At 41.8% G+C, this 12,287-nt stretch overlaps 1 protein-coding gene across 1 annotated transcript in view; it reads right to left on the bottom strand.

Moving 5' to 3' along the window:
* The window catches only part of LOC127645023 (pappalysin-2-like), a 125,451-nt gene that overhangs the window by 44,933 nt on the left and 68,231 nt on the right, over window positions 1–12,287 (bottom strand). Inside the window, exons 12-16 of the mRNA XM_052128517.1 lie at window positions 12,071–12,184; window positions 11,389–11,524; window positions 10,522–10,696; window positions 9,958–10,120; window positions 6,734–6,911 (exon numbers count right to left, since the gene is read on the bottom strand). Coding sequence (XP_051984477.1) covers window positions 6,734–6,911; window positions 9,958–10,120; window positions 10,522–10,696; window positions 11,389–11,524; window positions 12,071–12,184 — 766 coding nt within the window. The remainder of the gene's footprint in view (window positions 1–6,733; window positions 6,912–9,957; window positions 10,121–10,521; window positions 10,697–11,388; window positions 11,525–12,070; window positions 12,185–12,287) is intronic.

The following is a 12,287-nucleotide window of genomic DNA, read 5'->3' as shown; positions in this document are numbered from 1 at the left end:
GCGAGGCGGCGATCGAACTGTAGCAAATAGCCCTGTTGTATTGTGCTTAACACCCACTTGGATATCCCTGGAATAGCTTCCCAGCTTTGAAGCGTAGCAGCTAGAGGGTGAATGGCCAATTCGCTCTGATTGCCGCACACAGAGCTGAACAAAATGTGTGGCGCGTTTAGTGTGTTCATGCATGATTGCTGCGCAGACAGCATGAACAGGCTGTTTTGTGAGTGACTTCCGATTGGAATGAATGGGGAAAGAGTCACATCTGTTACGTGATCGCGTAAGCATAGTCATGGGCACGGGACTTACACACAGAGGAATGGTTGCTGGCCGTGTAACAGAGCGGGCAGAGAATGGTAGCGCCGCGCATTTGCGGGCGCATTTATTGACTCTAGCGCTCGGCGGTTCAGTAACCGCTTTATGTGGCGTGCTCTGGTGGGGACCACGAGACATGCAGTGCTTGTGTGCAGAAGTGAACACTGGATTGTGGGCACATTTTCTACACATAGGGCTGGTCGGTGTGACAGAGCGGGCAGAGAATGGTAGCGCTTGCGCATTTGTGAGCGCCTTCATTGACTCTGGCCTTCGGCGGTTACGTAACAGCTTTATGAGGCGTGCTCTGATAGGGAGCGCGGGATGTGTTATGCTTGTGTGTAGGGGCGAACACTGGGTTGTGGGCACTTTTTCTACACATAAGACATGTTTGCTCTTTACAAGATTTATTTGGGTCGCCGTGAAAGCGGCGTTTGAGTCTGAGCAAGCGGGCAGTGTCACCGGCTTGTTGGCTGCTAAATTCACCACTGTAGTAGCCTGAGAGAAGGGGACTGACAGGGGGTAAAGCTTGACAGTGGTCGGCGGCGGGACTGAGCCGTCGTTTGTTCAACACAGTTAGGAAGACTCGGCTGCTCGGGTTTCAGCGTTACCTTAGATCGAGGCCAGCGGAGGCGGTCTCGGCGGCTGTCTGAGCCTTGATCGAGGCGGCCGCCCTGTCGGCGCTGAGAAGTCTGAGATTGTTGAACTGGGGCTGTGAAGAGGCTGCGTGCAGGAGGCTGATCACGTGGCGGCCTGCAGAGGAGCTAAGCGGCAGCGGCAGGAAGAGGTTCATGGCTTGGGTGGCTTTCTGGACTTCTGAGAGCGGTCAACAATGCCACTCACCGCGAGCCGAAGAGACCGGTTGGAGAGGCGGTGCGTTGAGGAGCGTGGAAGCTCTGCTTCTCCCATGTCGGCTAGTGTTAGCCATAAGTGTCTCTCGGTCACAGTCAGCGAGGCCATGCACTTCCCTAGAGCTTGGGCTGCAGCTTTGGTAGCCTGAAGAGCGAGGTCTGTCGGCCAGTAGATCAGTAACAGCCTCTGGGTGCCTGCCTTTCTCATCCCACTCCGAAGAAGGTCTGCTTGTAGGATCTGTAAAGCGGCCATTGAGTGCAGAGCAGATCGCGGCTTGGCGGCGGCGGAATAAGCGCGCCAACATAGGCGGAAGTCAGCTCTGCAGGCCTTAGGCGGGAGCACAGGCTTGGAGCGCCATCTCGCGGAGGCGGACAAAGGTGTGCTGCTACCGAGTCCTCGACCGGGGGATGGAGGAGTAGCCTCTCTCAGTGGCGCCCGTCCACCGGCGCAGAGAGGTGGAGGCGTGTGAACGGGTCCTGGCTGAAAGCGGGCGTTCCACGACTTTGCAAGCTCCGTATGTAATTCCGGCAGGAAGGGGCGGCCGGGCGCGGGTGTAAGCGGCGATGGCTTTGAAGAAAGCAGCCGTCGAGTCTGTTGGGTGCCTGCTCAGGGGCGGTGACCACTTTCGAGCCCGAGGCGGTCGGCGGCCTGTGTGAGGCGTGTTAACTCCCGCCGACTCCGGCGGGTCCTGCTGGATTCCTGGGCTGAGGAGGAGGCTTGGGAGCCTGTCCACTCCTCGCTGTCGAAGCCATGATGGAACAGCAGCCCTTATCCTCCGGCCGTCATCCGAGATGGCAGCAGTCGCGGCCGCTCGGCGGCAACTCTTGGCGTCCGAGGCGGGGAGGGTGAGCGATGCTTTCGAGGAGAGGCTCGGCGAGGCAGTCGCTTCAACCACAGTTTCCGGCAGCCTTTGTGGCGGCGCTTCTTCCTCTTGTGACTGAGGGTAAGGCGTGGCGGTTTCTGCTTTGACGGCCGAGTCGAGCCCGCGGGGTCGACATCGGTAGCTCCTCGCAGAAATCGCATCCGCCCTCAGTGAGGCGAGCTCTGCGTGCCCCAGTCCCAGGCAGAGGCGCCAGATGATGTGGCGGTCTCCTGTGCTGAGAAGAGCGCGACATGAGGCGCAAGTGGGCGAGGCATCTTGAAAAGAGCGCTTCGTACTCTTTTGTGAATAGTTCGTGAGAACTAGCTTGCTGAATAAAAGGATACGTCGTCGGATGGCGTAGCTTCGCAGGATGGCTGAAGGTGGCTGAGGCGGCCGGCTTCTTCTAGCGCTGTCCACGCTTGCTAGATGCCCCTCAAGCGGCGGCGGCTTCCAGGTCAGCGATCGCGGAGAGCTTAGCTGAAGAGATGAAAATCAGGGTTCCAGCCTCACGAACTACGCTTATATGCACTCTAGTCACGCCCTTTTGGCGGGCTTTGATGCAGTGGCGCGGGCGCCTCTCATTGGATGCTGAGTTCAGCCCAAGCTTGTCTATAGGCTGCAGCAGTTGCCGCAGAGCAACCTATGAGCTCGCTAGCTAGCCCGCTCAAGGTCTGCAGCTGCCGCACTGCGTTGACAATGGATACAAAAATTAAGGATAATTTTTTGGCTTCAATATCTCAGAAAAGATGAATCTTTCCCGTAGCGTAAGCTAGCTTACGCAATACGAGAGAACCTCTCGTAAGAGAACTATCAGTTCTGGTCAAGCTGCACGAACTCAGAGAAGGTGTGTTCATTCGCCTACCACTCTAAACCGTATAGCTTACATCATTAACAACAGCGCTAACTGCTGCCTGGATCAATGAAGAAAAATATAAAGAGGTGCATTGTTACAACACTGTTGAGAATGTGATGCGGTTTATTTATTAATTTGATTAATTATTCATGCTTGACATGATGACTACAATCATGTCAACTGTATCTGGGCAACATTTTTATTGTTATCTCAAAGCAAGTGATCTGAAGGTTTTACTGAACCTAAGAACTACTTACATTTGTAAATGCCACAATAAAACAGAAACATAATTACATAGAAAAAGTAACAAGTAATAAGATACAGCACTGTTTCAGTTGTGCGCATGGTAAATCAAGACCTGTCAATCCAAGCCACAGGTGTAAAACTCAAGGCCCGCAGGCCAAAACTGGCCAACCACCTTATTTCATGTGGCCCACGAGCTGATTTCTAAAATGCATGATGGAAGGTAAATGGAAAGTCTCATTACTAGTTAGTGCTTTCACCATGAATATTAATGAGCCTTCCCCTGCAGCGCATTTTACTCTCTCCAAAAGCTAAAAAAATAACAGCGCTACCAAGAATAACTATCAGTTCTGGTCAAGCTGCACGAACTCAGAGAAGGTGTGTTCATTCGCCTACCACTCTAAACCGTATAGCTTACATCATTAACAACAGCGCTAACTGCTGCCTGGATCAATGAAGAAAAATATAAAGAGGTGCATGAGCGCAGGGCAGATGCATTTTTCCCAGACTGCAACATGCCGTCCAGACCATTATAAACAGTGCTTGTGTCAAGTGTGGTAAGGATAATGAACAACATTTGAATTCTAATGCAAAACTTAAAATGTTTCATTGATTAAACTACTTCAAACACATGTTAAACAGCCCAACCATTACAGTATAGACAGCACTGACAGAGAAATCATGGATTTACTGTAGAAACACTAACTGTATTAATTATTGTATTTTTCCATGAATAATTTCTAAATGTATTTTGATTACTGTTCTTCTTTACTGTTCTGCTATAATTTTCATAATTATTATGAACCAAGTTTTCCTTCTGTGTAAAATCTGGTCTCTTATTAAGCTGTATGATTGTAGGAAAATGTAACTGGGTTTGTTTGCTTTCATAAATTGAGATGACTGTACTTTAATAAGTAGGAGCCTGATGAAAGATATCTATATAGGAGACCCATTTTAGTTGCTCAAAATATTTTAATTTAGCCCTAGACAGATTACTTTTCTCACAGATGTTACTGTAAATATAATAATTGACATATGCATCCCAACCTCAAAATTGATGCTTTATTTTCAAATGTGCATTTTAAATGCACAAAATATGCAATATTATTGGATATTGCATGGTTGCTACCAAATCAGATTTTCAACTGGCCCTTTGAGGGCATATATAATGCTGAAGTGGCCCAGGCTGAAATTGAGTTTGACACCCATGATCTAAGCGATCAGTCCAATCCAAGCTGTAAAACAGTGGCCGATTGGTCTCTACACATCGTCCCTTCCCACCAAACCCACCCACATACCTGAGATCAGAGATTATCTTATTATCGGTTTAAGAGGTTAATCAAGTTTGCTGTTTGTTAACTATAAATGAACACATTAGCTGTTATGTTGTATTTAATTAATCTAATGTTGATCAGTTTAGCTTTTTTAATTAAATGCTGTAAAGTGATAATTGCCATTTTCATCAATCATCTAATTATCAGAACATCAGAACATTATTCAGCCAGTGGAAAGCATGGTAAAAGTGTATGTGTGCACTTGATCAGGGTCGTGCCACCTCTGCCTCGTTTTGAGCCAGGAAAAACCATGGTGTTCTGCGGAAGAAAGGAAATCATCCATATCTGCGGTAGCATGAGGTGAGTAAATTATGAGAGAATTACCATTTTTGGGTAAACTATCCCTTTAAAATGATAGCTCGGCCATGATTTTATATTTTGTCATCATTTCCCTACCCTCGTGTTATTCCAGACCCCTGTGACCCTTTGTATATTGTGGAACACAAAACATGGGACAGAATGTTAGGGATGGACCGTCTCAGTCACCATTCACTTTCAAAATATGAAAATAATAATAATAATAATAATAATAATAATAATTCACTGAAAGTAAATAGTGACTCAGGCAAACATTCTGTCTAATATCTCCTTATTGTGTTGCATGGAAGAAAGTCATATGGGTTTGGAACAACATGATGGTGAATGATGACAGAATTTCCATGAATAATAATTCTGTAATACATGTTAAATGTGTATTGTATAATGGAATATAAATGGTAAATGGTCTACACCTATATAGTGCCTTTTTAACCTAAAAAGTATTCAAAGCGCTTTACACTGTGTTTCGTTCACCGAATCACACACACTTTCACACACCATTGACGGCAGAGTCTGCAACTCTGCAATTAGTGGACAACATGCTCTATCTCCTGAGCCACAGCCACAGCCACATTTGTGAATGTAATGATTTACTCACTACTTAAGTACTCTTTTAATTGGATACTTTCTTACTCTTACTCAAGTAATTATTTATGTTAGTAGTTTTACTTCAACTTGAGTAATTGTACTTTTACTTGAGTACAGTTTTTGGCTACTCTACCCACCTCTGACAAGAGCAAAACTGAAATAAACATATATGTATATATATATATATGTATATATATATATATATATATATATATATATATATATATATATATATATATATATATATATATGCATACCAGGGTTGTGCACTATTCAGAATTGGATTGAAAAAGCATTTTAGATTCTGATTCAATAGTATAATAGGAAGTTGAATTGAGATGTATAATTCCAATTCAAAATGTAATTTAAGGAAGTATAATTATAAAAAAATATTATCATAATGAAATTCCATTTTTTAAAGGGTTAGTCCACTCACAAAAGGAAATACTGTCATACATTTCTAACATTTGTTCCAAACAAAGAAAGGATATGTTAGGTAGATAGTTGGCCTCAGTCGCCATTCACTTCCATAGCATCTTTCTTCCTAACATCTCTTTTTGTGTTCCATGAAATAAAGGAAATCATTAAAGGACTATCCCTTTAATAATGTGGTATTTAATTTTTCAGTTATCATACCATAGACATTGATATTATTAACCAATGTTTAAATATGTCAGCTCTAGAAATTTGCATTACATTTATAGATATTTCAGTATGGTTCATAAATTAAATTACAATTAATGGACCATGAAGAAAGTGCACTTCATTTGCCAGAACACTAAAATTTACCTCAGTGTCTTCAAAATGGAACCAAACAGCAATATATAATCAATAGATTTAAATTTGAATGTCAAAATTCATTAAAAAAAACTTTAAACAGTGTGGAGGACATTTTGTGGTGATTTACGGCAAATTTAAAATAAATTGTGTTTGCATATAATGCGTTTCCATATGTACAGTACATGCATTCCCTGATACAGTTCAATGAACAAATAGGCATGATTAGTAACAATTAATGGTGCACTGTAATTATGTATGTTTATTTGCAAAACATGTGGTGGAAAATGTCTCTGTTGTGCAACTACGTTTGATGTTTTGCATTGCTCTTCCTCTCATTTCAATTAAATTTCCAATTCAATATTATGTAGGGTATGGCAAATTCAATACAAATTTCGAATCATGAAACAAAAGGGTGCCAATTCACAAACAAATACGTGGGGAAACTCACAAAAGAGACACATGCTAAAAAGACATCAACAAATCTACTATTATTGACTTATAGTCTTATTACTTAAGAAATCCTCAGACACATGCAATTATCATGAATGTGTCCAAAAAAACCTCTGGTCTCACACTGTAGCCCAGTTCCATCCTCACCTTGCAGGATAGCTGGGGCATTACAAGAAAAGGTGCACTGCTTGCCGAATGTGGTGCCCCAGGGACACGAGAAGGAGGTAAAGTAGACATGAGACTGAGGAGGGTGGCCACAGTCCACTGGCTGGCAGCTCACTATACGGTCCCATACTCCATGCACACAGTTCAGCTCTGCTTCCCTCTGAGCAGACAACAAACAGACAGAAAGAGAGAGAGAGAGAGAGAGAGAGAGAGAGAGAGAGAGAGAGAGAGAGAGAGAGAGGACACAATGTTAGTGAGCTATTTCTTCTACTGTCTGTCTATTCTAAGAGACATAAATAAAAGCTGACATTTCATGACATATTCATTATACAACATGAAACACTTTTCACAATGCATTCTGTGATGTGACATCAATCTGAAAAGAACATTCAGTAGGAAATAATGAAGGGTTGGACATTTTTTCCTTTTGATTTAATTTGGGGTTAAATATTATGGAGAGTCTATTTGCACCCCAGTGTAAATAGCATCTGCCACACAATGCAGCTATTTGCACCACAATACACTGCTGAATCCATATGACAAACAAGAGATATCACTGCAGTGGAGTGGGGTGTAAAGACGGTACGTGAATGTGTACAGTTGTTGGGCCTCATGTATTCAGATATAAGACAAAGGCAGGCCTAACACAGTCGTAAAGCCTGACTGAGGCAAACAAACACACCTTACTGATAAAAGCTGCGCCAAAATCAAACAAAGGGAGTACAAAACAGACTACAAATCCCAAGAAGCCTAGCTCACTTTACAACTACTGTAGTAGATAACTTTGTTATAAGCTTAGCTTTATCCCCAAGTTATCGTACAATTTGAATTTGAAGGATCGATAAACTATGTTCCATTAATTTTTATAATTAATGATTTTCTCTGATAATAATTCATATTCTATTGAATTTGATAATTGATGGCTGTTTTTGATTTGTTGATTTAAAGGATTAAAAAACTAACATTGATTATAATCAAGTCAAGTCAAGTCAAGTGGTTTTTATTGTCGTTTCCACCATATACAGTTAGTACAGTACACAGCAAAACGAGACAACGTTCCTCCAGGACCATGGTGCTACATAAAAACAACAAAGGACCAACACAGGACCACATGAGACAACACAACGAAATAAAATACCTATATAAAAAAACCTACATATACCTATATAAAGGTCACGTGCAAACATGTGCAAAAAGTACAGGACAGTACAACAAATTTCTGACAATGAACAGGACAATAGACAGTGCAGCGCCGACCAGTACTCAGTAGTGCAAAAAGATGACAGTTTCTAAAATGTAAACATAACATACTATGAGATAATGTTCTATGCACATAGCAGTTATTGAGGTAGCAGACAGTTATAAAGTGACAGTAATTAAAGTGCAACTCAGGACACGTGTGTGTCAAACCAGTCTCTGAGTATTGAGGAGTCTGATGGTTTGGGGAAGAAGCTGTTACACAGTCTGGCCGTGAGGGCCCGAATGCTTCGGTACCTCTTGCCAGACGGGAGGAGGGTAAAGAGTTTGTGTGAGGGGTGTGTGGGGTCGTCCACAATGCTGGTTGCTTTGCGGATACAGTGTTTTTTGTAAATGTCTTTGATGGAGGGAAGAGAGACCCCAATGATCTTCTCAGCTGTCCTCACTATCCTCTGCAGGGCTTTGCGGTCCGAAACGGTGCAAGTCCCAAACCAGGCAGTGATGCAGCTGCTCAGGATGCTCTCAATAGTCCCTCTATAGAATGTAGTGAGGATGGGGGTTGGGAGATGTGCTTTCCTCAGCCTTCAAAGAAAGTAGAGACGCTGCTGGGCTTTCTTGGTGATAGAGCTGGTGTTGAGGGACAAGGTGAGGCTCTCCGCCAAGTGAACACCAAGGAATTTGGTGCTTTTGACGATCTCCACAGAGGAGCCGTCGATGTTCAGCGGAGTGTGTTCACCTTGTGCTCTCCTAAAGTCAACAACCATCTCTTTTGTTTTGTCGACATTCAGGGACAGGTTGTTGGCTCTACACCAGTTCGTCAGCCGCTGCACCTCCTCTCTGTATGCTGACTCGTCGTTCTTGCTGATGAGACCCACCACGGTTGTGTCATCGGCGAACTTGATGATGTGATTCGAGCTGTGCATTGCTGCACAGTCGTGAGTCAGCAGAGTGAACAGCAGTGGACTGAGGACACAGCCCTGGGGGGCCCCAGTGCTCAGTGTGGTGGTGGTGGAGATGCTGTTCCCGATCCGGACTGACTGAGGTCTCCCAGTCAGGAAGTCCAGGATCCAGTTGCAGAGGGAGGATAGAATCAGTGCTCTATTAAGTTTAATAATTGATAATTATCTATGATAATTCTAAATTTTTGCTAATAACCAAACCAGTATCTAAATGTAGAGCTCTACACAGTTGTCCTGGCTTCCGCAGTTTGAATCCACGTTTTGTCGCACTCTTTTTCCGCACTCTTTTTCCCATCCAATTTCCTAATTCCACTCTTAATATTTCCTTTAATACAACTTATAATAATAGATACAAATTTATATAAATGTTGATTTCGTCACAATAATTTGGTTATGGTCAATGTCAAGAAGTGCATAGATGGGGGTTGATCTGGAGGTGGGGCCTGTCGATTGCACTCGTTGCCGCGGCTCGGCATTGCTTTTGTGTACATTGCATCGTGGTATTCCTAATATTGTATTAACCAGGTTTTTTTGCTATTACCAATGGTGTTAGCACAGTATTATGATGGCAATATAGTAACTTTTGTTAATTTTGTGGTTACTGTAAATTTACAAAAAAAATTCCTTGGTAATACCACGGTTAATGTAGTAAAATCAAGGTTAATTTTTCCAAGGTAAGAATAAGGTTAGGTTTAGGGGTAGGGGTTAATGTAGTGTGTCTGTGGGACTCTAAATAAACACTATAACACACTGCATTAATGCCCATATTCTGTATTTTAGTATTTAAATATGGGTGCAAATAGTATCTGACACTATTTCACCAGGGTGCTATTAGTATCTACCATTATTTTTGTAGCAGATTTAGGGTGAAAATAATATCTACTACTAATTGCACTGGGATGTAAATAGTATATATAATTATTTGCACCAGTGTGCAAATAGCATCTGCCTTAATATTATTGATTCATATTTTTTTCCAGTGGATATCTATTATGGCTGTGACAATTTATAAAAGAGACAGACAGCTACATTAAGAATACTAATACACACATGATGAGAAGAAAGCCCCTGGCCATGGAGAACAGTGATGGTGTAGCCACGATGACAAGAAACAGAGCAGTGTTTAATGTCTATGTCTGGAGTACAGCGCACTGAAGCATGGTCCACTTTCAAAGGACCACATGACTCTGTACTGCACAGCCTATGCACATATCTGCATGAGAAAAATAACTATATAGTTAATTTGGTTTATTCAGTGCTATAGACATATATGGACACCTACAGACATACAATTTTGATTACTTATTAATAATAAAACATGGAGGGATTTCATTCTTTTATTTGTATGGTCTCTTTAAATGTATGAGGTATTTGCCTAAGTGATGGATTATCTTTGTGACTTGAAGGATCACGAGGAAGGGGAGGGACAGATCCATGACCTTTAACATTCAACCTTTAATATATTAACACTTTTAACATACCACTACAAGTTTTAACCTATAAAACAATACAATTCTATCTATGTCATGTCCATATTTAGATAGCTAAGTAAACGTATGTGTGTTTGTGTGTGTTTACGCTTGTATGTCGTGGGAGACCCCACCCTCAGCGCACCCGGTCTGGGCAAAGACACTGAAGTGACAAGATGTACGCAATGCAACCGCCAACACAGCCACTTGAGAGGAGGAGAAGTTGAGCTGCAATGCTGAGGTCTGGAAGAATGGCACACTCAAGTTATGAGTCACGTTCACTACTAGGGGGTTACGCTGGCATGAGAGCTTGTATGAACCTGTGGATAAACACAAACAAGACAACATGTACAGGCCACACAAAGTCAAGACAAGCCAAGTCAATTTTATTCGTATAATGCTTTTCACAACATACATCGTTTCAAAGTAGTTTATCATAAAATGGAGTGATGTCTTAAAGGCTCACTCAGTAACTTTTTGCTCATGTCATCTTCGACTTACAGTGATACCTAGTGGTGTGTATGCAGCATTATTCAAAATTAATAGTTTTCAGTTACAGATGCCACTGTAGAAATTCACAATCAGCCTTGATTAATTTGACCCAAGAGTGAAAGTGTTCAATAACAAGACGGTTACTGAGATTAAGCTAGTAGTATTCATCTGGTCATGTGATTGTAAAATGGCAGCCCTCATGAGACTGCCCCTGCCCCATGAATAATAAAACAGTTTTATAAAGTTACTGATATGACAAGAGTCCTCATCTCATGTGAATTATCATGATTCTATACATGTTTTGAAATTACAATTAATTTTTTAAGAGTAAAACTTTTTAATGGGGAAAAAACTACTGAGTGCACCTTTAAAGTCCTCAATGTGCAGTTCAAAATAAATAACCAATTGGAAAAAAATGCCTTAACAATTTTTTTATTTAAGCCCCCAGTGAGGAAGCCAAAGGCCATACTATAAACATACAAAGCTTTTTCAAACAAATTGTGGATTTAATCTGCATTACCAAGCATGTGTTTTTTCCCAGTGGTATCACACAATTGTATGGTCACAGTTTTCCTGCAACTCTCTCCATTGCAACTACCATCATAGGCCAGGTAGATAATAACAGATGCTGCTACACCAGGTCTCTCAAATCCAACCTTAAAAAAACACAGTGTATCAATGTTAACCTGTCAAACAGCATAGGGGTTTTCAAACTGGGTTTCAGGAATTCCTAGGGGGCTGGAAGGGAATGCTCATATTTGGGGGCCCTTGGAATAGAAATATTTGAAAACCCCTGAAATAGCATACACAGTACATACCTAATAAACCACTTTTAAAAGTGCCCAGACAGATAAGATTTTTTTTAATGGTCAATGCTGATATATAGACAGCAATGTAGCCATTAAACAACAGTATTGCTGATATAATTATAAAATGTTATTATGGCAAATGAGACAAGCATACTTGCTGAAATTAAATAATAATTTATTTTACAAAACATTTACTTAAAATGCACTATTTGAAAACAGAAAAAGTTGACCAAACTGTCTGCAGACATGAAACCAGTGTTAAACGGTCATCTCATAATGGCCAAATTTAGGCATATACTGTATGTACATTGATCTAGCCAAGTCCACTACAGCCATCAAAGTACAGTCAAAGTCTTCCAACTTAACATTCATTCAATGAGCATGTGCATATACCTTTAGCCAGACAGACTGATCTTGATTATTGTAGCTGTTAAGATGGGCAGTGCAGGGGGTCCATGCAGCATGTGTCACTACTTCATTTATGTCAAAATATTGAGACTTGCACATCTGACAAGGAAATAATATAAAATAAAGTAAAACATAGAACATCGGTTTTATTTAGAACAACCATAGTGTTTGTTCACTTGAGTGGCAAAAAAACAAAAATATA

This window comes from Xyrauchen texanus, chromosome 6 (assembly GCF_025860055.1).
Source record: "Xyrauchen texanus isolate HMW12.3.18 chromosome 6, RBS_HiC_50CHRs, whole genome shotgun sequence".
In the NCBI taxonomy this organism is placed as follows: domain Eukaryota; kingdom Metazoa; phylum Chordata; class Actinopteri; order Cypriniformes; family Catostomidae; genus Xyrauchen; species Xyrauchen texanus.
Note: the sequence above shows the minus strand (reverse complement) of the source record. Positions and strands in the feature narration are given on the sequence as shown.